This window comes from Xiphias gladius, chromosome 6 (assembly GCF_016859285.1).
Source record: "Xiphias gladius isolate SHS-SW01 ecotype Sanya breed wild chromosome 6, ASM1685928v1, whole genome shotgun sequence".
Lineage (NCBI taxonomy): Eukaryota > Metazoa > Chordata > Actinopteri > Istiophoriformes > Xiphiidae > Xiphias > Xiphias gladius.
The window spans coordinates 16,687,950-16,714,055 of NC_053405.1; the positions used below are offsets into that span (position 1 = coordinate 16,687,950).

At 40.8% G+C, this 26,106-nt stretch overlaps 2 protein-coding genes across 3 annotated transcripts in view; both read right to left on the reverse strand.

Moving 5' to 3' along the window:
- The window catches only part of qsox1 (quiescin Q6 sulfhydryl oxidase 1), a 30,709-nt gene extending 25,875 nt beyond the window's left edge, over window positions 1-4,834 (reverse strand). Inside the window, exons 1-4 of the mRNA XM_040128372.1 lie at window positions 4,338-4,834; window positions 3,177-3,277; window positions 781-829; window positions 330-432 (exon numbers count right to left, since the gene is read on the reverse strand). Coding sequence (XP_039984306.1) covers window positions 330-432; window positions 781-829; window positions 3,177-3,277; window positions 4,338-4,593 — 509 coding nt within the window. The 5' untranslated portion in view covers window positions 4,594-4,834. The remainder of the gene's footprint in view (window positions 1-329; window positions 433-780; window positions 830-3,176; window positions 3,278-4,337) is intronic.
- A 1,570-nt stretch (window positions 4,835-6,404) lies between these two features.
- cep350 (centrosomal protein 350) overlaps window positions 6,405-26,106 on the reverse strand; it is a 34,205-nt gene continuing 14,503 nt past the window's right edge. The window contains exons 16-38 of one of the 2 annotated variants that reach the window (XM_040128154.1): window positions 24,618-24,808; window positions 24,217-24,380; window positions 23,525-23,635; window positions 22,618-22,758; window positions 22,295-22,434; window positions 21,862-21,969; window positions 21,538-21,755; window positions 21,023-21,237; window positions 20,560-20,838; window positions 20,302-20,448; window positions 19,920-20,080; window positions 17,994-18,116; window positions 15,985-16,235; window positions 15,621-15,817; window positions 15,250-15,403; window positions 14,549-14,709; window positions 14,281-14,414; window positions 14,107-14,162; window positions 12,132-14,011; window positions 11,116-11,658; window positions 10,736-10,882; window positions 10,385-10,507; window positions 6,405-9,746 (exon numbers count right to left, since the gene is read on the reverse strand). In XM_040128154.1, coding sequence (XP_039984088.1) covers window positions 9,579-9,746; window positions 10,385-10,507; window positions 10,736-10,882; window positions 11,116-11,658; window positions 12,132-14,011; window positions 14,107-14,162; window positions 14,281-14,414; window positions 14,549-14,709; window positions 15,250-15,403; window positions 15,621-15,817; window positions 15,985-16,235; window positions 17,994-18,116; window positions 19,920-20,080; window positions 20,302-20,448; window positions 20,560-20,838; window positions 21,023-21,237; window positions 21,538-21,755; window positions 21,862-21,969; window positions 22,295-22,434; window positions 22,618-22,758; window positions 23,525-23,635; window positions 24,217-24,380; window positions 24,618-24,808 — 5,812 coding nt within the window. In that variant the 3' untranslated portion in view covers window positions 6,405-9,578. The remainder of the gene's footprint in view (window positions 9,747-10,384; window positions 10,508-10,735; window positions 10,883-11,115; window positions 11,659-12,131; window positions 14,012-14,106; window positions 14,163-14,280; window positions 14,415-14,548; window positions 14,710-15,249; window positions 15,404-15,620; window positions 15,818-15,984; window positions 16,236-17,993; window positions 18,117-19,919; window positions 20,081-20,301; window positions 20,449-20,559; window positions 20,839-21,022; window positions 21,238-21,537; window positions 21,756-21,861; window positions 21,970-22,294; window positions 22,435-22,617; window positions 22,759-23,524; window positions 23,636-24,216; window positions 24,381-24,617; window positions 24,809-26,106) is intronic. The other variant, XM_040128155.1, reaches the window with a different exon arrangement.

Sequence of the window (26,106 nt, forward strand, 5' to 3'; positions counted from 1 at the left end):
TGTGGGTAAAGCAGAGTGGTCTAACGAGGTGACCCTATGAAGACTCTTCCTAGTGGAAACATGTTGGTCCCTCAGGCTCTAATAAAGGACTTTTAACTTATATAAGACATTAACTAACTCTAACAGTGCAGATTACCTGCACTGTTACCAGACTGATTTGACATAGTTTGGTGACATGAATTCATCATAGGTTCATGGCATTGAGTAAACAAACGGAGATAAATAGACAGGTACATAGACCGATCAAAACATAAACTTCAACATTTGTAATTTTATTAAAAAAAAAATCACTTCAAAGAATCTAAGTCAAATTGTGTCTGTGAGTTTACCTGGCGGGCTCCAGTGGGGGGCAGGCGGGGGGCCAGGCCTCCTCATGGGTTTCTAGTATGTCTATGATCTTGTGACGGAGACCTCGAACATCACGGGGGAAATCTGGTGGTCAAAGGGCATTATATTTTGCTGTTTATTCTAATTTTTGATTATCATTCACTGAAACATTTCCATGTCTACCTGAGCGTGTATACAAACTACTCCCTGAGTAAATGCAATATTAGATAAATGTGAAATGAATGGTGCACAGTTAAATGTTGGAGCTGACCTGAGCCAAATATAAAATATCAGTTTCAATGAGAAGCTACATGTCTGATAAGAAAATGTTCAGTGTGCATGTTCCTGCTCTGACATGGCGTCTGTTGAAGCTGCACGTTCTCTATGAAACACAATTTAAGGTGGAGTCTGCCAGTAAACAAACCGACGGCTCCTTGAATTGATTCTGTGTACCTTTAAAAGTCTGTCCTGCAGAGTCAGCCTTGGAGTAGGCATGGAAGAACTGTGAAGTGAGAGAAGGGAGAGGTTTTGGATTAGGAAGGAAGCAATGAGAGTGGGAGAGGGAGAGAGGGAGAGAGGGAGAGAGGGAGAGAGATCAGCTCAGACGGGCCTCACACGACCACGAGAGAAGCAAAGCGACGTTGTGTAATGTTTGGTGGGGGCACAGCCGTCCCCTGCGCCCGCCTTGACCTCTAAATCCCTCCTGGTTAAAATGAGTCGCAGATGTTAAAGCTCCATTGTGAGTTCAAACAGAAGGAGCTCTTTGTTTCACTGGCAGAGAGCAGAGACAGGGGCGAGAGGAGAGGCCTTAACACACACACTACTGCTGACTAATCAGATAAGGTACAAACACAGATGTTTGAAGCTGGGGTGTTTCTGCAGTGCGGATCATGCACAAGTTAACTTTACTTGGAACACCCCATTGCATCTACAGTATCCATCATATTCTCATCCAGAGAAAACCGACACACTAATATACAAGGAGAGTAATCCCTCTGGTTGAATGAATAATGACCATTTTGCAAAGTGGATGTTACAGATTTTGAAGTAATTGAATGACAAATGTCAGAAAAATGATATTTTTGCACAATTTACATATACTAAATTTAAAAAAAAATTCTGTTCAACTAATTAACAAATTACAGTGTTTCATTACAATAGCTTAAGAAAAATATGTGACTGAAACTAATGATTGTTTTTATTATTTGTGTCGATTATTTTTTTCAAATAAACATTTAGACTGAATTGTCAGTAGTGAAAAAATGCCCATCACAAGTTTTGAAAACCCAGGATAATCTTTAAATGGCTTGATTTGTAAAAGACATTCAGTTATGAAAAAGAGAAAAGCAGCAAAACCCTCACATGTCAGAAGCTGGAACTTGATTATTTGATTATCAATTTTTTTGCAAACAAATTAATTGATCAATTAATCAACATACTGTTTCGGCGCTAGCTTAATAAACAAGCAACATAAATTTAAGAAACGATCACCTAACCACTGACTAGCAAATCACATATGCATGAAGCAGTTTGAACCGGTCAATTCGGACTGAAAAGTTTCACTTCTTACTTGACCCTGGTTTGTCAAAACACACTTCTAAACAGCAGGCAAATAGACTTTTTGTTCCAACACATGCTTGTACATGTACGCCCAACACAACATGCAAATCAAAATCAAACACACCCGCGTTGAAAAGGGGGGCTCCCTTTCCAAGCAACACTGTGAACATTCCTGATTTTACGGGCAGTTCAGAAAATGTATGGGAGGAGTAACATGGACCTGAATGGGATAAGCAGTAACATGGATCTGAATGCAGTGTGGTGTGCTACTGCAGGATAATGACCACAGCATGGGAGGAATATGCTAGAGTTGTAAGTCATGCGTTGGCTTTTTTCAGGTTTTGCTTCAGCAGTGCCTGAACATTCCTCCCTTTAGTCATGAAGCCACAAACCAGAAGAGTCCTTCGACAATTACCTCCATACACCGGAAACAAAACATTAGATTATTTTTTTGTTACAAACTGGATTCAGCTGTGACTGTCTAAGAGCCAGACAAATCATTTTTAGACTATGATTAGAACATTATTTAAACTAACTTTAAAGTCATTTTAAATTTAAAGAGTGTACTGGCACAAGATATTCTGTTACCTTCCTGTAGGCTTGCAAATTATGGTTACTTTCATTAATGATTAATCTGCTAGTTGTAATCTTGACTAATCATTTTCTTTATGAAAAAGGTCAGAAAATAATGAAGAATTCCTATTATTATTTCCCAGAGCCCAAGGTAGCCTCTTCAAACTCCTTGTTTTATCCAACCATTATTCCAGATCCCAAAGATATTTAGTTTACAACTGTATATGACCGAGAAAAGCAGCCAATCCTCACATCTGTGAAGATGAAGTCGGCGCATGTTTGACATTTTTGCTTGACAAACGACTAAAACGCTTCACTGATTATCAGGTAGCTGCTGATTCATTTTCTAAGTCACTTCAGTTCTACTTTCTTGTTTTTAAAGCTTCTTTAGATCAAAGATAAACACAGTAGAGATACAACATTTGTCATCTCCTAATCACACCTGTCCCTGGTTTTCAGCTTTAATGAATGAATAAGTCAATTCACACACACCAAGACTCATTAAAAGACGGAACTCGTCTAATTCATCATTTTGTGCCTGTATACTTCATGTACTGTTTGAAGTTTTGTGATTTTTATCTATTTTATGTTGCTTTCTTGTTAAAGTCTAACATTTGATCAAATGTAATTGAGCTTTGGCAACAATGTAACATTAGCATCCATGCTAATAAAGATGATTTGATACGATCTGACAGCTGATACACACTGTGCGATACCTTTATGGTAGGATACCCTCTGATGCCGTAGCTGGTGCAGACCTTCCTGTTCTCTTCTGCGGCACAGTCTATTGCTGCCAGGTCCACAGCTGGCTTCCACTCTGAAGAGCAGACATCAAATAAAGCGAGAGAGAGAGAGAGATCCACTGTAAATATTTAGTGTACTGTCTACTGCACCCTCTACAGTATACTTAAACTGGATGGGGTCCTGTGTTTGCCTTGTGCCAAAATGCACTTCAGTGTTACGGTACAGAAGAAGTCTGTAAGACCAGTATTGTTAAGAAATAAAGAAAAAAGAAAACAAAAAAACTCACTGTATATTGAATGAACTGGGTTTTTTTTAAAAATTGTTCTGGGGCTGCTTCCTCACCTCTCCATGTTTACCTTACTATTTATTTGTGAAAGAGGGCAACCAACGGATCACGTGTATTGTCTCTGATGAGCCTATGCAGTCATTTTACGTCCCATCCAGAAGTGAATTGTTGCTGACACACTCGCACAGGTTAATGGCTGACATAATGCCACCGGTTTCATCAGCATGCACAGTCCCATTAAAGTTCAGAGTCACTCTCCCAGCTCCGAGGCAAGCCATTTGATAGCACGCCAAGCTGTCAGCTGCCATTGCAGACTGTGTGTGAGGCTGAAATACCACATGACTGTGTCAGGACCTCTGCCACCATCAGAAACTTTGCCCTTGACTGGCATCCTAATTATATTGGTTCTCCTGGTTCTGTGATATTCCTTGTTGGCGCACGAGCTCCGGAAACAAAAAAAACTGAGAGGATGTGATGGAGAGCCACAGTGTTGGGCAGAATAAAAACACTTTCATTAGATCACATGCTCTAATTAACAGATACAGACGAAAGCTCGGTGCTCTCACTGTTTGCATGCAGACGATAGAAACTGCGGGGAGACGCAACTCAGGCAACATTACAGCTGGAGACAAAATGACTTATAGTCTATTAGTCCTAAAATGTTCAACTTTGAGACTATTTTAATGACTTATCATGTGCTATAAAACTAGGTAGGGTGGTTCACAACTGGCAATTGTTTAAAAACAATGCAGAGTAAAATATGATTAACGCCTAGGAGTGATTATATACTGGACTAAAAGTCAAAATTAATTGTCAGTGTAAACAGCTGCAGCTAGCCCGTACCAACCTTTGATGTCTCCGGCCAGACTTTTGTAAACTGGAGAAAAGGCGATGCAGTGTCCGCACCACGAAGCGTAAAACTCCACGACCGTCGCCGCTGTAGAGTTGACCAAAACCGACTCCACATTTTCCGGACTTAACAGGACGATCTGGTCGGAGTCGGTGTACAGTCCGGCCTCCGCAGCGGAAAGAAAAAGTAGGCAAAAACATAAAAAGACGGCGAACGTGAACCGAGACGTGGCACGGCAGAGGGACCGCGCCATCTTCCACGTCCGGGCAGCTGATGCTTGTGGCGGTGGCGGTGATAACCGTCGCTCCGGACGAAGCAAGTCTCCACCTCACTGTCACAAAAGTTGACACAACTTTTCCTCCCTCTCTGTCTTTTTGTGGCCAACAGGCTTCATGGGTCCTCCCCCTGGCGAGCTTCTGGCTCCTAAAAAAAAAAGAAAAAAAAAGAAACACCACTCATAACAAAGTAACACACCCCCCTCTCTCCGCTGTCAGTCATTTGTCTCCGTAAACTTGCTTTAATGTGACTATGAAATGAGGCGATTTAAAGTGACGTGTCGGAAGTACAGAAGCACAGCGTAGGCAAGTAGTTTTTTTTTTTTTTTTTTGCCCCGACACGACTTTCATACAGGAAATAACTATGAGTGATTATTAATATTCTCCAGACCTAAATGTGAAAGTTCATTCTTCAACTCTGAAACTAGTTTGGCCAATAAATAAATAAGTAAATAAATAAATAAGACTCAAAGTCCTCTTATTGGCTTTTTATTTCAATTACTGTGTGAATACCTTTACTTAACTTTCTATGTAATGGAAGTGGAGATAGTTTTTAGTTTCACACACACACACACACACACACACACACACACACACACACACACACACAAAATATCTTAACTCTAAAGTCAGTTCACTAGTTATTTTTCCCGGAACTTTCAACCGAATGTCATGGTCTTCCTAAGTAGATGGAGTTAAGTTATATCCTCATAACAACTGAGAAAGCTCCACTCGCTGAAGAGGACAGTGAGATGCGTTTGATAGGTACAGAAATAAGCTACTGAGTTGACCTTGAGTTAAGATATGTGGGTGGTGTCAAAATAAAAGCTATTAGTTTCTGCTTCCATTACACAGAAATATACTAAAAGCCCAATCACCCTTTTCTGTTTCGTTTGTTTTTGTTTTGTTTGTTTTTTGGCCATCGAAAGAACAGGTATAAGATAGTGAGTGGTCCTTGAGTCAGGGTTTTCTTTTCTTCAAAATAAAAGTTTTTTTTAAGTTTCATTGGAAAAAGTCGTTTAGTTTCCTGAATAATATAAGACTTTCTAATTACACTTTTCTGATGTAAACAAACTGTTTTCGGTACTTTTAGTCCTTGTCCTTGAAGTAAAGGATCTGAGATTCTGAAATATTGAATTCATGAGTCCAAATTCCCCAGCTACACCCAACTACGACATTTTAGACTGGTCACCAAAATATTGTAGAATGTTTTCTGAGTATTAAAAAAAAAAAAAAAAAAAAGTCACATTTTACTTATTCATTTAACTTTTCATTTATATCTTCTGTAAAGCTCACCCTACTTTGCTGTCTATTGTAATTAATTATTCTTTGTGTAAAACGGTCAAATGTTTAGATATTTAGATTCAAATAACATCGAACCTAAAAGCCCCATTATGTGAAAAACGTTTGTACTCTTGAAGAATTTTAATTCCTTTGGATGTCATGTAACAGAGGACGTGCCCTTGGTTCCTCAGTGGTGCAGCCCTGGGCTCCTGTCCTGCATTTTGAATTTGTATCCTTATGTTTTCTTTTTCAAACATACACTGAGTATTTTGCCTTTAATGTGACCTGACACAGTGTGACACTGTCCCACACCCACATTCAAACACTTCACCCTGCTGCTGCAGTTGACAAACCTCGACACCCGATGGTGGTTCACATACCTAAACATTAGTGTGAGGAGAGGAGGAGATTTCCTGGCCCATTGTCAGCACTTTAACAACATGCTGAGGTAATTACTTCTGTACACTCCTTGTATGAAAATCAGAAGACATTACCTGAAAGTGTATTCCTTTAGAAACAATGAAAGCTTTATTTACAATTTCAAAGTTCATTTAGTTAACAAATATATACTATGTACATATTTGCAAAGTAAACAGTTTATCTTACAACAATCGTTCAGGTTACAGTAACAGCGGGTCAGATTGGATAGACGGTATATATTTACACCCATAAAAGAATTGTACAAGTCTTCAAGTGCACTTAGCGCACACTCACAGCACATTATTATAAATATTCATAAACATTTCAAAGGATGAAGAGGGAAATCTAGCCAGACTGGGTTAATTTGACAATCAAATCCTTTGTACCTACGTTTTAATTGGGTTAATAGGATACTACACACTTTATTAAAAGGCAAAGTTGTCCGTCTCCTTGTGAACTAGAGCAACTCCACCCTACACAAAACCACTTCAGGCTTCTTGAAAATGTATTTAATATACTGACTAACAACAGAGGTCTAAGCTGTTTGGTCCACACATGTAAAGCAATGCATAAGACCAAGTACTGCATAGTTACAGAGGAGAACTTAACTTCCTCCCACATACAATCAATTCAAGAGAACAATCCTAATGGGTTTGCAGTAAAGCCTTGTAGAAAATATTTCCAAGGTACTAATCAGGTCACCATTACAGTTACATATGCCAACAGACCAGACATAAAAGTCATACAGCATGGAGAAGTTGGTATCAAATGTTTTTGGTCTTTATCTTCAATATATAATTTACAGTTTGAACATATACCTTAGCAACTGTTAAAACACTGACAGTAGAAAAAAAACAAAAAAAACAAAAACAAAACATTAAGTACTCAGTTTAAGGTCACTTTAGCGCCAAATAGTCAATGCGGATGAACCAGCTCTGTTACACGTCACATTGCGTTTATACACAATTTGTTGGATCATAGCAGCACTGACACTGAGGATTGAAATAAGCCCTTGGATACAGTCCTATGTGCTCAATCTTATCAGCTCAATGACTCACTCTGTGCAGCCTGTGGGCTGAAGCGGCTGTGTGTGTGGAGTGTCCATAGTTCCTGATACAGTTTATCAATAAAATGACCCAACTGTGTCTATATGCACAGATGCAGGGGTGACATGGACAAGAAGCAGGTAGTCTTTAGAGTGAGTCAGTGATTTTGTTAAGCATTACAAACATTTCCTCAGGCTGAGGCACAGGGAAATGAGAAGATATTTAAAAAAAAAAAAAAAAAAAAACCCTTTTGTTTACTACACTATGCTCTGATACAGAAAGATTTATAAGGCAGAAACTGAAGTATTGGTAAACCGGTTAAAAGAGGAAGAGCAGTCATTCAAGGATCATTTACAAAATGGTAGTATACAGCAGTTGAAGAGAGACATTCAAAGAAAATAGGTCCAAAGGATGCTGAGACATCAACAAAGTTTGTGACAGCTAACTTAAAGAGGCACTTAAACTGAACATTGAGAAAGACTACCTCTGCTGTCAGGCTACATTCTGATGGCTGGTTTGATCTTGTTGGTTGCTGTAAAGCCAAATGTGTCACAGCGGCAATTTGAGCACTGAGCCATCCTGCTACACAACTAAATGTTTTTGGGTTGCTCAACAGTGTTCAGCTACAGAAACTTGTTCCAGGATAACTGACGAAACAAGACAGCCACAGGTGTCTTCTCGGGTGATAGAAAGGCTCAAATCCAGCATTTCAGTACTGTCCTATAATGTGATTCTAAAAAAATCAAGTCAAGCCTACTGCCAGTCTTGTGTGTCCCAATTGGTCCAAATGGACAGTTGTGACCACAACAAAATCATAGAGTTTCAATTCAGTCTTAACACTACAACTTTTAAATAAACAGATTTCCCCGTGTCCTTTTTCTGGTTTCAATATCATTCTTTAAACCTCCTACATAATGTATTGCCATATTCACAGTCACATTTCTGGTTGTGCTTTTACAATAAAATTTTCTTTACACAATGTTAAATTTATCTTTTATCTATATGTTGACAAGATCATTTACAATTCTTAATGTTCCTTTCCCTCTAATTTAACATTTTCACACAATAAATAATATAATTAAGGAGGCAAAATGTTTCATACAATATCTGAACTCAGTCATGTTCCAGCACATTGGGCCTGACAGTATTTTATGAGTGACAAATTTTCATTGTTTTAGCTGTTCTCCAACACACTGGATCAGAAACAAAGATTACCAAGTTAAAGTGCTGACTCTCAGCTTTAATGGAGTTCAGGGGAGGGTATTCATCTCCTTATTGGGTGAATAGTGTTCGACTTTTTTGTGTTTTTAATACATTGTCCCCCAAATTAAAGGCAATGCAGCAGGACAATGATGCGAAACATACAGTAAAAACAAGCACGCACTTTTTAGGGCTACACAGTTGAATGTTGGCCTGACCTCAGTCCAAATGAGCATCTGTTGAGCTTGCTGAAGACCAGACCGACAGCAAAAAGTCCATGTAAATATTTTTGATTTAAGGCAAGCATACAGTCCCTTAAAATGAGGTACTATGTATAAAAGGTTACAATTCCTACACTTTTCACCCAATATGGATGCGAAAAACCCGAAATTAAGGCTAAAAGTTGGCAATTTAGCCTCATAGTGACCGCTTAATTTCAATGTGCTGGATTACAAAGTCAAAACAATAATGTGTCACTGTCAAGCCACTGACTACACTGTATGTTCTTTTCTGCCATTTGATTACAAGTTTCGAATCCAAGTATATATTTAAGATTCAAAACAAAATACAACAACCTACTTTTGCTCCAGGTGGATTTTATATTTTAGTCCCCTGTGGAACAATCAACTTAGCAGCATTAATGGACTTTAAATGCTAACAAATGGCACAGTCCATCCTATCCAAACATCTGCTCATTCTCCAACTGGCATTTACGAAAGGACCAGTCCAGGATGTGAGACTAGATGGTGTTAAAGTTAAAGGATTGCTCAAGAGGCGTTGTGTGTGTAAAACCAACTGTACAGCCACTACAGTTAGCTGAAGCAAATCCAGCAAATTAATGTCACTGAAATAAGTAGGAGAGGTACTGCTGGGATTGAAGGCATTTAAGGGTTGCTGTTGGCACATCAGCTGGTGGAAGACCGAGCAGCGGTAGGTTGGCTGGAGCTCACTGGGGTGAGGACAGACTGGGATTGAGCTGGAGGTTGTAGTTCAGATTCCAAGCAGGAAAGCTGTCAGGAGAGGGGCTCTCTTTTTGCTCTCTTCTCACAGATAAGCGTTAGCACGTTTGTGGTGTCCTTCAGCAATGAGTCAAAGATGCTGTCAGCCAGCTGCATCTTGACAAACAGCTCGTCCTCGTCGTAGTTGACCCACTGGGCCTCCTCCTCATGGAGTTCCTGAACCTAAGAGACAAACAGGATTCACCACTATAGCACAGTTACTGACATCAGTTGTTTATACTGCAGTGAGAGAAAGTGGAAAATGCCATGCCTGAAAGATTAAATGTTAACTTTCAACTTTATGCAAAAGTCACCCAGACAATTACACTTTCTGTTAACACACTTTCTGTCATCTCCTGTAATATCCCGTTGTTCTCACATGAAGTCAATTTTCAGCTAAAAGTTTCTCAGAGAAATTGTATAACAGATAGAATAGGATCTGCACAGCAGACTGTGTGTGTCGTACTTTATGGGGCTAGTTGGAGAAAAATTCTGGTGACAGGTGTTTTAGCCAGATAAATTTCTACTTCATATAAACTGATGAAGTATTAAAGACTAAATAATCCTAAATTTCAATGTGTTAATGTTGTTGCACATGACTTTCAAATTGAAAGAGAGAAGTGCAAATGTTATACTGTACTGTCCTTGCAAAAGTAATACAACCAACACATGACAGTGATCTTGGAACAGGTGGGATACAAAATGCCTGCCATGTAATAAGTGTTCTGTCCTGGTGATGGAGAAATTTAGTCCCTCATGAAACTGCTGCTCTTTAAAATCATGTACAAAATAACCAACAAACATTTAATTTCGGGACATACCAGTATGTGATCAACTCTGTCCCGTTTCTTTCTGCCAAATTTGAGCATCTTCTGCCAGTCAGTCTTCTGGCTCTGATCCTTTGCCAGACCGTACAATTTCAGTACTTCTGCTGTGATGAATTCCTGGTCAACAATGTAAGAAAACAACATATGTCATCACATGTGTAAAAGGCATGACACTGTAACTGAATTTGAGTCACTGTTAAACTGCACTCCTTAAATTTTGCTGATAACTTAAGTGGGGAACACCAAAGCTAATTTTTGAGGAGGCTTGTTTACACTGCTAGAACTTTAGGTTCAGAAAACAGAAAAATGTTGTGTCTCTTTACTGTTTGTTGATGGTGACTGTACCTGGATTTTGGTGATGTCTCCTGGTGTCTTTACTCTGTGGAAGAAGGAGGCCTTGACTCGCCGTGCTTTGACCCACTGAGGCTGATCAATGTTGGGGTCTTCCGCATAGATCTCCTGAAGAATCTCCCATGTGAGGTCATACACACCCTAGGGAACAACAGAGAGCAATGAGATACGGGTGCTAAAATATGTCATTTTAATTTAACCTCAGCAGGCCATGACTGTAGGAGGAGGAAAACTAAGCCAAGTGTCTCTTCCTGTTCTTCAATTGTGCAGACTGCAGTTTTTCAATATACAATAAACATGCATCAGGATGTCTGTATGGTTGTTTTTGTTTCATAGACTTCTTTTTCTGATGTTTTGCAAGTTCTTCGTTTCACCTTTCTGTAGCTGCGGATCGAGAGGGCCTCCTGGTCTTGGCTGCTGGACTCTTTACCCAGATACTCTTGTGAAGGTTTGGGGTTTGGCAGTTGTGCAAGGGTCACTGCTCCCTCCTTCCCCAGACCACAGCTCTCCCAGATCTCCTGAGTGGCAGCATGGACCATCTTCTCCACCTCTGTGGCTGAATGGGGCACCACCATGGCGGGCTGCTCAGGTAGTTTAGGAGGCAGGGGAAGAGGTAGCTCAGGTCTAGGTGGAGTCTTTACCTGCTGTTCTCCACCTGGTGATGAGTCCAGCCCCCCCATAGGAGCACCAGCTGATGAGCCAGAGCTCCCTAGCCCCCCTTCTCCTACCAACCTCACCTCTTCCTCTCTCTGTTTTTGTTTAAGCCTCTGCTGTTCCCTACGGGAGCTGAGGCCAAAGTCCTCATCAAACCAGTCCTGATCGTCACCTAGCTCATCCAGCAGTTCGCGGCTCAGTTCCAGCTCTGCTAGTCGCTTGGCGAGTTCCTCTTGACCACTGGCCCCTAACACTGGACTCTCCTGGTATGAAAGCAATACAGGAAAAAAAAACAAACTGATTTTCATGCTCACTTTCAAGCTTAGATTAAACAATTAAAGATATCTGAATATCTAACAGCGACATGAGCCATTATAAATCATGGTTTTACACTTCTGACCTTGCGTTAAAGAGTCTTCTTTCTCACTAATGTTTCACACACAAATGGTGTTCAGCAAAGAGCACCAAACTCAATACAGTCTGTCAACAAAAAGTTGGACTTTGGCTGAACACATCCCGAAAACAAGGTTCCTCCAGTTCAAATCAACAAGTACTGTTTGTCAGTAACTTAATTATCAAATTTCACAGTTCAATCGCATTACAGTCCCGGATTTTTTTCCAACTGACATTCTATTAGTATTGAAATTATGAAACACATGGAGACAATATGTTGTTATTTTCCTGTAAAACCTTCCTTCATTAACACGTTACTGAAGAATCAGAAATATATACTCACCGGTCGGTTACACAGCTCTGGAGAAGACAGCTCCTCTTTTTCTATGGGTAGGAAGAAAGGTAGACCATCTTTTTGTTCTACTGAAGAGATCCACTCCTCTTCTTCAAAATTTTCCCCAAACAGGTCTCCATTCATCTGGTTGGCAGCTTCTATCTTCTGTTCCTTAGCCTTTTTAATTTCAGAAAATTGCTTCACAGTGTCTTTCACAAAGTTGTTGAAGAGCATATCTGCAAATGTGTCCAGTAAATCTGTGTCTTTCTCTTTACCCTTAACATCCCTGATATCTATGGTAAGATCAGCAGGAGTAGACTGGTGTTGTGAGTCTAAGTCTTCTCTCTCAACAAGGGTTGTCATCTCCTTCTGACTCTGCTCCCCCAGGCCAATCTTGTCCATGTCAGAGATGAGGACAGCAGTTTGTGCAATGTCAAAATCCAACATTATGTCCCAACTGTTGCCATTAGAAACTGGATGCTGGGATTCTTTGTGATGCTGTGAACTGAGGTGGGATCCGTCCTTCAGTGAGGTCTGGTTCTTGTGAAGAGAATCGTCTGTAATCTTTTTAGCTCCAGACCCCACGTCCTTATGAGATGTTTGTTCATTTCTAGTCTTAAGATTTCCTTGTTTTTGATTTTTTTTGTTCTCATCTGTTCTACGTTTATCCCCACCTTTATCTGACAGATCATCAAAGAATGAGTCCTCGTCCTCTGTGGTGTCTATGTAGATCTCAAACTTATCTGGGAGGTGTGTGATTTTGTCTGGAGGAGCAAAGATACCGTGGCATTCATCACACTCAAAGTATACCACTCCATCATAAGTGCCGTTGTTGCTCCCTTCAGGCTTGTCTAACTCCACACCAGCCCAGAAGCCATTGGCAAAGCTGGTTGGACCTTTGAATCTCAGGGTGCCAGGCTGAACACCGCCAACAAGAACCCGATCTCCAATGTGAAAACTTGGCATTTCATCTATAACAGGAGAGATAGGGGTCTGCAAAGGAGAGACTGTTGGTGAGTGGCTGGATTTAATGCTCTTATTGTCATGTATGGAGTCTTCTGTCTGTTTATGTAGATCTAGCAGTCTTCCAGATTGATGGCTAGGTTCACTCATGCCAGAATGGTGACTCAGTTCCTCAGCTATTTCCTCCTCTACCTCCTCATCTTGGCGGTCATATGGTGTGGCTCTGCTAGGGGAGTCTTCTCTTGAACCTTTTATTTCAGTCGGGGAAACTGAGATTTGAGACTCAGGCCTGGAACTACGATGCTGCTCCCTGGGTGACGAATCAACTGATGACTCAAAGTCATCATGATAATCATCTGCCATGGGAGAAGAGACTTCACCGTCCTTTTTGGGGGCCTCCTTCTTTGAAGAGAAAGCAACTGAGTCAGGGAAGCAGGAGGGATCACTGGATGAAAAGCTTGGATGTGGTGAGATTTTGAGGTCCATTGGGGTTGAATTTGACTTAGTTGTAGGTTTTACAATATCCTCTGCTTCAGATGTTTCCTTTGCTTCTGATGGAGAACATTGATGTTCTTCACTCACTGAAGAGGAACCAAGAGATGTAGAAAGCTTCTCCTGGGAGTCGGGTCTGTCCTCTTTTTCTAGTTTGAGCAGACGTTCAGAGTGTTGATCCTCCAACCAGGAATTTACTTCCACCTCCAGCTCTTCTTGAATTTCAGATCTTTGATAAGACACAATGTTCTCATCCCCAGACTCAATAATCTGCGTCTTGGTTTCCTTGGAGGTAGGTCTTAAAAGATCCACAAGTCCTGAGGTTGGACATTCTGGACTGCCATGTAGTGGGGTTGGAGTGACAGTTGGTGGGTCTTCAGGTAATTTTTCAGGCACTGAGGTGGATCTACTATAATCACCTTGAGGAGGGGCATCTAACATAATAGGAGAGGTACATATTAATATTATAACATGTATTGTCAAAATTCATTCTTAAATTTATTAGTTATGATGAGTATGAATCACTCACTGTGGTCTAATGAGGCATCTATTTGTGTCCTTTCAGAGTCTTGGCTGGTTTCAGACCTAAGAAAGAGGGATTTTTATAAACTGAGCACCAATCTTATTTTACACACAAACACACAGAGAGAGAGAGAGCGAGCGAGAGAGAGAGCGAGAGAGAGAGACATGCTGCTTTTGGTACCTGTGAGCAGGTGGTTTAATACTGGAATGCTCAGCGACTGATATGGAATCGTTGATCTGGGACTTTGTATCAGGTGTTGAGTCTGGTTCCTTATTCAGTTCTGCCTTAGTTTTCTCGATGAAGTTGTTATAGGTCTGAACATAAAAGGTGAAAGTAACAGTTAAGATATAATACATGTACTTATAAATGGAAAATACAAACACACAAACACAAGCAAAAAACAAAAGAAAACAAACCACCACCTAGAAGCCCAAACACACACATTTACCTCCAGCTGCCTCAGCAGGCTGGCCTCCTTTGCCTTCAGGCGCTCCTTGTGCCTCTTCTTCTGCTCTTTCTTCAGCTGGTAGGCCATAAACTTTCGTTTTCTGAGTTCTTCCTTCAGGGCCTTGATACGACTCTCTATGTCACTCTGGTCTGAAATGGGTTCTGAAGGCAAATTTAGATGATAAATCACAGTTAGAATGTGAAACCAGTGCCAGACCTCTGATTAGCAATGGGTAATCCAACTTTGTGCCCACTCAAACTCAGTTCCAACCCAAGTCTTTGAGGATTACTGTACATTTTCTTTACCAAGAATGTGTGGTGTTTGTATTTGTGCATGTTGCTTTGGATTGTACACAATGAACAAACAGTATTACAAAGATTAAAGGTTTAAACAGTGGCCTGAAAATAAATGAAACACACTCGGCTACAACAACAGGGCATCAAAACTTTCTTTGCTTCTGCGATAACTAAGTGCAATGCAAAGTGTTCTCTCCACCTATCACACAACCAAGCAGGTTAGGTATCATGGAAGTGCTTGCATAATGTATTCCTGGCAGCATCAGATTATGCCTGATTACAAAGTGCCAACAATATAGCTGCATTATGTCTACTCTCCCCCCTATCTTCTCTGAGAACTATCAGGAGGTATTATATACTCCAAAAATATATGTTCAGTGTGTGTTGAGTCATTGGGTTACTCACCAGTCTGCGTGGCCATTGGGGAGTCAGTTGGCTGAGTGCGGGCCTGGTTGGCGGTCCGGGAGGAGGAGTGGAGCTGCATCTTGGTTTTGCTGCTGCCATCTGAAGGAGAGGCAGCAGGGCTGTGGCTGCCTTTGAATATTGAAGACTGGACTGACTAAATAAAAGGAGGAGGGGAAGAGAGGGGAATATTACTTCAGGATATGAAAGCCAGTCAGTCAGATGGACGGACAGAGGCGTGCCTGGATTGGACATGTGAGGTCAGTTTTGGAGTTGCATGCTATATTTATGCTCAAAATTAACCCCGCTACCGTCAAAGAGATGAGACTAAACACTAAAATACCAAAAGAAAAGATAACCACATTAATGCGTACTTGTCTGATAGGTGTTGGTGAAGCTGAAGTGAAGTCTTCGGTGTAATTCACAGGGCTGCTCTGGACGGAGGCCAAAGGTGTTTCAGGGACTGACACAGGTTTTGCTGAGGAGGGGCTTCCTGGTTGCTGATACCCTAATCCCTCTGTGTGTATACTGGACTCAGGTGTCGCTGAGGATTCACCCTCACTCACATACTCTAAAAATTAAACACATTAACATTAAGTCATTTTTATTTGTTTAGATTGATTTTGACATTATTTCTATTCCCATTTGAAAATTCCATTCCTTGTTATATTTCTTTTGACTTTAAACCTGGCAAAAGCTTGCCATACACTTGAAAATGAAAGAATCCTGTTGCTTCACCTTTCTCACTGTCAGTTCTGGGCTCTGAGCTTCGATTGTGACTAGGGCTAATGTCAGAGATCTCATTTTTCTGACTCTCTGACACATCACAATCCTTGTCCCGCTGCGTCTGCCGGTCCCAGACAGCCAGGGCCTCTTTCTCCATCCTACGAACCTCTGCCTCCTCCCGGTCCAGTCGCTGTTTCCACTGCAGCAGTTCCTCAGCATGGCGACGTCTCTGCATCAGCTGCTGCTCCCGCTTGGTCAGGAACCTGGGGAAAGGGATGGATGGTAAAGATGAAGGTGGGGGGAAAAAAAGGAGAGATGAGAAAAGGAGAAGAAGAGATTAAAAAGGGAGATTGTAGATGATGGAGAGGAGAAATGAAGATGAAGAGAAAGACAGAAAGAAGATGGGTGGTGAGGGAGAAGGTAGGGTGGCAGTGATGAGGGGGAGAAGAAAAGTAGGACAAAAACATTTAGCATAAGGTATGATTAACATGGCCTCGCAGAAGCAAGCAGACCCAAATCACCTGGACATCCAGTTTTCACAGCAAACTCATCTCAAACATCTGTCCAACACTCAGAGAAGCAAAACCACACATACACACCTGATTCCATGCCTAGAACAATAATTGAAGTATTGGAAGTGTACAAGCACCCATCAAATTAAAAAAAAACAATACAAAAACAAACAATGACATGTAACTCAGAGAAAAGAAGAAAAGGAAAGATGCGAAGATGTCAGATTCATGCATCAGACTGGAACCCAGAAGTTCAACATTACATTGATTGGGTGCAGTCTCACACACACACGCACACGCACACGCACACACTTAGTTACAGGACATAGAAAAAAACCTAAGCATAGACAGTTACATCCTAATGAGCGTCCCTTTAGTATGACCTCTTCCATTTACTGTGTTCCTCTTACCAATATTGAGACTGGAACACAAAGGTTCTGTTGTCTTGCAAAAGCAAAAGAATTTGTAATTCTAAAATTCAACTTACACTGGGTCACGTATACATACAAATCTCTGCAGATGCCTATCAAAACAAAGTGCAGTCAGGTATAGCTGTTGTGTAATGGGGTCTCCCACAGCTATGGGTGCCATTACAGTGCAGTATTATTTAGCCTTAATCTAATTTAGAGGCCTTTCTCTTGACCTAATGTATACTGATGACAGGCTAGATACTGAAGAACCAGACTGGGGAGTTCTCTTAGTGCATTCCCAAACTGTATTAAAGGCAATAGCCATTTGTACTTATTATACAATCCTATGCAACAGTTACCTAATAAAGGGATCTAGTTAAGATTTACTGGGCTCATTAAAGAGATAGACCACGATCTCGGGTCTGTTCTACGCAATGTCTGTTACTTCCAAGTTATAGTGTGGTTTAATCTGAAAGCATTTTATATCAATAACTGGTCTAGTGCAGACCAGCCAGCAGTCACAAGGGGAAAGGGAGATGCACTGCAACTTATTTATCATTCGTTCCAAGAAGGAAGAAATAAAGAGGGGAAGAGTCACAAATTCAACACCACAGAAATCAGTGAAATCCCAGCTTTGATTCTGAGATTCCCATCAAACAAGGAAAGCTCCCATTAAATGAAGATAACCTTTCACTTTCTTTTTCATTTCCAATTGTGCTTTAAAACTTACAGTGGTGAAACTGCATTATTTAACTCACTGGCAACACAAATATCGAAGAACTAGCATAAAAAAATATTTTAAATTCAAAATGAAGTTGTCAAAAGGTTAGCTTATTTCAGTAAAGCAGCTTTCCTTGGGCACTTTTCAAACTTTCACTCCTTCCCACCACAAATTCCATCCTGGAAGTTAAAAACGTCTTAAAACCTCACAGAAAACCCAAACAAAGCAATACATCCAGTCACTCATCATTCACCATCCCACCCACACAGGGTCCCCGTGCCAGTGGATGAACACAAGCATGTTCCATGGGATGGGAAGTGAGGCAGGGCAGAGCTAGGTGGAGGTGCTAGGGAAGAGGTAGAGATCACTGTACAGTACCTGACCAACTGGTTGTAGATAAAGAGCTGGAATTTAGGGTGGAGGTTGGGAAGACAGACACTGAGGGAGGCCCAGTGTTGGGCCGTGAACACAGAGAGGAAGTAGTGGACAGGAGAGCAGTGTCTACAACATACAAGCACGCAACAGACAAAGTCAAAAGAGTCACACAAACATGGGCATGGAAATGTACAACACAAACACAAACAATGTAGAGGGGGGAATTAAAAACACAAGAGACACAGAGGGAAAAGACAAGTAGAGAGAGAGGGAGAGAGAAGAGCGATATGAGCAAATGTGGTTGTATTGCACCCAAGGTGCCAGTCTGTCAGGCTTCTGTTAGAAAATGGTGACTATTAAATTACTGTTTTGGGAGAACATGAACATTTAAACCAGTGTGTGGGCATCAAGTATGGGGAGGTAGGGGTGGGAGGTGGGGTCTGATCACTGCTGATTCACCAGTAACCCTGATCTTAATCAAATTAAAGTATGAGGTAAGATGAAATGATCACAACTTTGTTAGTGTGTTACGTCACGCTGATTTCATAGTGTGCTTTCGCTATGATCAACAACATGACAGTGGTGATAGAGAGTGACATAGGGAAGGGAAGAGATAATTGATAGTTTATTAAAAAAGGATCATGGCAAGCAAGCTAACAAATACATGATCAGACAAAAATACAAAGTTTATGTTTTGTTAGTTCCTCTTAAATCCATTTATTTTGGAGCTAATTGTGGTGTTGTTTAACTTCATAATGTTTAGAAATTAACAGAAGCAAATCAAAATTGTGTTGCTCATTGTGTTGCCAGTATAAATTTAAACAATTATAGACCTAAAAATTGCTGAAATGTTAGTATCGAATTGAAGATTGGCATTTTATTGCCAATTTATAAATCCTATAACAATTAACCAACTTGTTTGAGAGAGGCTCTAAAAATAACCACACAAAAGCTGTTAGCCTTGTCTTAACCCTGTGAGGAACTACAGGAACTCCAAGCACATATAGTAACTTGCGAAGACAAGAGGAAATTGTTGTAATAAAAGTGATGGAGTGCATGATTTATGTTGGTCTCATCTAGAAAATAATCATCTCCATAAAGTTTCAGAATTAAGATTACATATTGTTCGATTTATTTAATGTTGTCTGATGTTATTGCTTTCCAACATTTGTTTAAGAGTGCATCAGATAACTCTTAGTAACTCTTATTAAGTACTGTAATAGGTTAAAAAGTTATAGGGGAGTAGTGTAGCCAACTGTGGATGCTAGTCTAGTCTAGAGGAAGAGGAACATGGAGCATGCTTATCTTCACATCCACACATTCACAGCACTGAAGACAGCAAGCAAAGATGACGTGCACTGTAATTACTGTTAGTTTTCATTAGGTTAGTTGCTAGTTAAGATAAAGACCCTTTGTATAGAATCTGAAAATGCCTGTCTTTTATGACTTGTGGTAGAATTGATTAAATATAAGCCATTGTAGTAAACAGCACAGTGCAGCACTTAATGCAGAACTTTTGAGCTATAAAACATATCTAAACTCATTGATTAATTTCTAATCAACCCTGTATATGCTAAGGCTATAGGAAATGTGCATTAAAAACAGTTAAGAACAGTTAAGAACAGATCAAAATCTGTTTCAACACATAGTCTCTGTTTTTTGGCCCCTTGTTGTGATCCGGTGCCAAAAATAAAACAAAAACTAAAAAGATGAACAAAAAAGGGTACAAAACCTGATCAGGATATTGCTATTGTTTTTTCGCATAATAAAAAGAATGAAAGAGGCAAATCACAAGGGGAATGAATGGAAGCAGGACACACCTACAGTAAATACTATTAGAAACAGATGAGGAAGCACGACTTGTGATATTTGCTGGAAAGATTGTCAATTATCTAATAATTATATGAAAAATTAAATGAAAGTCTTTACTTCTCATCCATGTGAGTTCGCATCTTCTTAAGCTTCTGCATGATGCTGCTAGTCTCACTTCCAGAGATGGAAAGCGAGGGAGAGGGGCTGCGGTTATCTTCAGCATGTCTCATGTTGGGGGAGGCTAGCTCTGACACCGGTGTTTCTGACACTGGAGTCTCCTGAAGGATGGATCAATGGACACAAACAAACAAACAAACAGGCCAATAATTAGTAAAGCCATTTAAGAAAAGCCTTAAGATGAACACAACAGCTAGTATACGTTTTCTTAACCCATTCTTATTTAATTTAGATAAGATTCTATTGTCTGTATAACGAACAATAATGGACTGAAACCTCCTCTGTATAGCCTGTGAAGTTGGTTAGTGACTGCACTACTTACAGGTGCTTCACCCCCAGCACACTTGAGACGCTCCTTCAGTCTGAGTGTAGAGTTTCTCATCCGCTCAATCTCCTCCTGCTGCTTCAGCAACAGCTGCCTTTCCTTCCTCGCTGCTTTATTGGCCTCCTGGAGTCTCTTGATCTCAGCCTTGGAACGTGAGTATAGTGAGAGAGAAAGTTGGTTTGTAATGTCCAAGATTGAACCATACCCCAAAACTCAACTGTCACTTACTGTCATTATGTTTCTACCCCAAAGTACCTGCTCCTGCTGTAGTTTCATCAAAAGGCCCCTCTGCTTCTTCCTGATTGGTGGCATTTTGTCATCCTCTCCCTTGTCTCTCAGCCTTTTTTTCTGGTGCTCTAGCCAGGCCAGCTCAGTTCTCGTCTTCTCTTTGAGAGCCTTCTGGCGAAGACGCAGCAGCGAGCTCTGGTGCTGCAGTCTTACTTCCTCATCCTTCATGTATTGACGTACCATGTCCATGGTGAATTGGGAAAAGCTGTCCTGTCCACCAGAGAAGGCCATGTTTGCATCTTGAGACTGCAGGAGAACAAAGGTGAAATGTTTTAGATCTGCTGCAAGGTTAAGTTGAAGGGGAAATAGATTCAAGGGGCTGAAAGGGAAAGCAAAAACAAAACAAAAAAAACAAAAAAAATCACACATTTAAGGGGATAAATCTTACTGTCAGTGGTCAAATGTTTGTATGACTACAATGACTTCTCACCTTCAAGATATTGTGTGCCCCTGAAACCAATGTTGTGTTATGAGTAGCCCCATCATCCTCTGATTCCTCGTGGTGGCGGGACTTTTTCTCCATGGTTCCACGGCGGTGCGCCTCAGATGGCAACAGAGAGCGGAATGATCGCTCTTCTATCTCGTCCTCTGTCATGGACTCATCGAACTTGAGAGAGTACTCCGTTGCCACTGACGTACTGTCTCCTGGGGGGCCAGAAATGGCATGAGCTCAGTACCACAAAGTCTTCAACCACACCCACTATCTTGTTTTTTTTTTTTTTTTCCCCAGGCCGCATATACAGTATAAGGTCTGTATATACACAGTTTTGGCTTTAGTGCAGACTATATGACGGCAAAAAGGTTTTAACATTTTCTTTGGTAGAAGTGGTGATAACTCTGTTGCCATGCCCACTTACTGTTTAATAAATAAGAGGCAAATACTGGAGTGTGAAGAAAAGCACATGTTAACATTTCAAACTCCGGGCTGTGCTTGCCATCCAGTACCTTTCTCATCCACTACAGAGGGGATGCTGTCACTGCAGAGGGAGTCATTTGCTGCTGTAAGAACTTCCTCCTCTATGGAGCTGCTGCCTGCTTCCCTCTCTGTGCCGCCCTCAGCTCCCTCCTCCTTCCATTTCCCCTCTCCTGCTTCTTTTTTTGTCCGTTCTCTGTGTTCTGAGCAGACATGTGACGGGCTATGGTGGCTGCTAGAGTCTGCTCCACTGAGGAAAGAAGAAAAAGATGAATTTAATGTATGTTTTGCTTTCTCTTCCCCATATCTAAATGTAGACAGTGAAAATAGTGCTACATGAGTGGTCTGACTGGTACCTCAGGTTGGGTCTTCTGAGGGACAGAGAGTCGGAGTGACTGAGGCTGTTCAGTGAAGACAGAGGTTCCTCTGGCCTGGTCCTGCTGCTCGACATCTCACTCTGGATGCTGTAAGAAAGAGCACATAGGAAACTTGATACATTTGGATCAAATACTAACTTTAGCTCTCAGTGGTAAACGCTTAAAACGCTTACAGTGATGACAGAAGGCCTCTTTGTAGGTGCCAGTGTACCATCAACAATTAGTAATATGATTTACTACACTCTGAAGTTAATCTTTCATCAATTTGAGAGTATAAGGTGTGTGTCTGATGAGTCATAACATAAGCTTTCAACACAACTAGGAACAAGATGTAAAAAGCTACACACAAGGAAAAACAGTATGTATTGCTCAAAAACTCGGCCCTTTCAAACAACGTGTGTTTTTATTTTACCTGTCAGAGTCAGCTTTATCCTTTTGCTGCTTTGTATAGGAGCTCTCCTGTTCTTCCCGCTGGTCCAACATGGAGGAATCGGTGGCAACAGGGGGGACAACCAAAGCTCCAGCTATCTGGGACCGCGCCAATTCTGTCATCTGACAGACGGGAATATATATGGATCAAATATTGGATTTGGTGAGTCTTACAGTGGATATTATGCTTTTCTCCTCTACATTTATTGTTCTTTCTTTACTGTAACTCAACAATCAATCAGCTTTTGTTAGAAAATGAAGACACGGGCTATTTTCCAGGCAGAGGGGAAGGCAGTGATTGCTAACCTCCTTGATGTGTCGGGCAGTGTCGACTGTGTACCGTGCTGCCTCAGCTTGTTGACTCATCATCTTAGTAGTTGCCTCCTGGAGGCCTTCCAAAGTCTCTTTTTGAGTCGCCGCCAAACTTTCCTGCAGCTCTATATGAGCCTGGACAAAACCATACACACACATCATACACACAGAAAAATGAAAGTATTCATAGCTTGGAATTAAAAATGTGAGGAAACAAACACTGAATGGGTCATCTAAAAATACACATACTGTATTTCCTCAAAAAGAAACCGGTAGTAAAATTAAAAAAGCTGTGCTTCTGATAATGCCCGGGGGCGTGGTGGACACTACCAAATAAAAGGCTGGCCGGGGAAAAAAAAACAAGGGTGGATAATCTCCTGATGCCTATTATTTAATGTGCACGCCAGTTAAGTATAATGTACATTTCTACCACTTTAATTTAATAAGATCAACAACATAATCCTGCTATTTTCAACACTTTGTTTTTCATTCTGATCCACTTTGCTTTGTTGTCTTTTAATCCCATCCGGCTGTTGTTGCATATGGTGTGCCTACAAATGTTTCATGATAAAGTTTAAGAAATGAAGGGTGTCTTTTCACTGAAAGGTTATAGGGCTTTTAATTTGAAATGGTTGCAGGAAGTGCTGAATTTATATTAAAAGTGTAATGCAATAACTTCAACAGGATCAAAAACGAGGCTTCATACTAAAATACCAGTGTGACTAATTATTATCAAATGGAGGGAATCAGAAATAAAGGGCTTCTCTCTATTACAAGCCTACCTCAAATAAACATGGTTGAGGTAAATAAAGACCCCGGTCACTATTTGAGGAAAATACGGTAAATATTGTTTCTGAGAATAAATAAACTGGTCAGCTGTGTTTGAACTGTGTCGTTGTACCCTGGCCACTCTCTGCCGGTTTTCCTCCAGCTGCAGCTTTGTCTCCAGGGCTTCTCTTTCAGCCTTGATCTTCAGCTCGTAGATGTCGCGTTCATGGCGCTGATGCTTGGCCTGCAGTTTCAAAGTATACAAAGCAGCTCAGTAAGTACGTCAATACAGAATCATTACAGCGAGGTACTGTAGTAAGTCACTTAAATTTAAAGTGGCCAAAAAAGCTCTTAGAAGTGTTTATCATGTAAATGTTATGCAGCAACAACAATTAAATTAAGTCACTGATAAGCAAAATTAGAGGAAATTACTGAAGTACATTTAAATTGAAGAGGTTCTTTATAGGACAGGCAGACACTGCAGAGTCCCCAAGTAAATAGATGCCAGTGACAAATACAGTATAGCCGCTGTTGTTTTAGATTATGCCTACAGTCTACATGGTTAATATGGTAAATGCAGTAATATTAACAACTCTAAGCAGCTAATGTTTTAACTTATACCACATTTATACATACAAGCAAACTAAGATTTATGGAAGCTCGGTGTAATTCAATTTTAATTGTTTGACAATAATACAACTTCTGATATGAAAATACTTTAGACAAAGCTAAATACACAGCAGGGTATCTTTATTGTCCAGTTGAAGTTACTACTACTACTACTACTACTACTACTACTACTACTACTACTACCACCACCACTACCTTTAGCATTTGGGCCAATGATGCACTCTCCTGCTGAGCCATGGACACACCCATCAGCCTCTCCACGTCGCTCAGCTGTCGGACTGACTCTTCAATGGACTCCAGGTACTGGAGCTCTGCTGCCATACGCTGCTGCAGGACAGCAGGTGAATATTGTAGTTCACCTGGGAGAAAGGGAAAGGTAGAGAGGGTGAGAGAAATTAATAAACCCGGCTGTTGGTGGAGTGTGGCACTTTGAGAATAACACGATACAGAAATAAGCCTGAGGAGTACCAAAAGAAACAATGTACAACTAGGCAGATCTTTTCTGTCTTACTTTAGCAGTAGCATCCAATTTTTGTCAGAGTTCAAGTTTTGTGTCACTTAATATCTTTTATTATATCGGTATGAGTTTTATTTACCTGTGGTCCAGGTCTCTACTCTACCGCTGCGAGCTGTGGTGCCTGTGTTCATGTTATCTTCCCCCAGAGAGCGACCTCTTAGAGGCTCACTGAAAGAGTCTGCTCCGGGAGGAGAACCAGGGGCCGGAGAGCCAGAAGGAGAAGTGTGTTTGGGCCTGGCCGCTGAAGACTTCTTACCATTCAGCCCCAAACTAGAAATGCAATTAAAAAGTAGGGAAATGTTGATTATCACTGTGGTTTTGAGTTTTGACCAAATAAGATCTCTTCTTAAGTGGGTATTTTTCCAGGTTGATGGGTTTAAGTTCACAGGTTTAGGGGTTCTGCAGATATCAGAGGTAAATTTAAAACATATCAAGATGTTCTCAAAACATTATATAGCAGTGACTGACAAAGCTGAAATGTGAAAAGCTGACATTTTGAAATGTGAAAAATTGTCGATGGTACCTGATGAAACATACATTACGATATCAATTTTAAGACACAGTTTTAAAATAGGTTCTCAAATCATGCACAGTTCAGTGGCATGCTGCAAGCAAGAGTGGATTGGCCATTTTAAACAGTGAGACTGGTTGACCAAATGATAAAGAAAGAGGGGGCCCCTGGTGCTGCAAACCTTAGGACCGACTGAAGCAGCATAACCCTGCTGTGAGAGGCCCAGACTATGAATGGCTATATTGTGCTACTCAGAGATGATCGGAGGCTAAAATTATGTCTAAAGAGATCAGGATACATTCTACTTCCCCATTAAGGATAGTAGACAGTGGCACCTTTCATCTACGATGATAGGAATGGGACTCAATTAATATACAACAATAACATTAATAAAACAGTATTACCATGATCTCAATGCTATAAGAGTTAGCTGTTATGTGCACAGAAACCAATATGAATGCAATCTGCCTATAGAACTCATTGGCACCTCTAGTGACATATGTGCTGCCTCTGAAGAAATATTTTTAAGTTTTATTTTTTTTTTTTAAGTCATTTTCAATCACCACCAAAGTAAAACAACAACATGGTATGTAAATGGTGCTAAGGACATAATCCTATCTGAATGTCTTACCTTAAAGACACACAGGCTCCAAAGAATGGCAGGAATCTGCCACTTGGGTTTCAGAGTACCATTAGAGGGCTCAAATGTTACCACTGGGCACTGAGATGAAAAGAAAAACTCTCTCTCCTTTTGCTATGGCAGCAGGCCCAAGCTGCGGTGAAGCTGGCTGACCCGACCAACTACCCTGCTGGCCCCCAAAACAAAATAACCACTGTTTTCTGTCTTAGGTCGAATTGCAGCCTCCTCCTGTTGCTGGGCACTGCACGGCTGCTTAAATGCCTCAGGCCCTCAACAGAACAGCAAGCAACAAGACTGTTTGGACTGGCAGCCCCAACTTTTAGTGTAGTTTAATAATTGGCCATGCCCAGATAAATTAGCCTGCAGGTAATTGCAGTATAAACCAAGCGGATGTTTGAGAGGTTGGAACAGCAACAA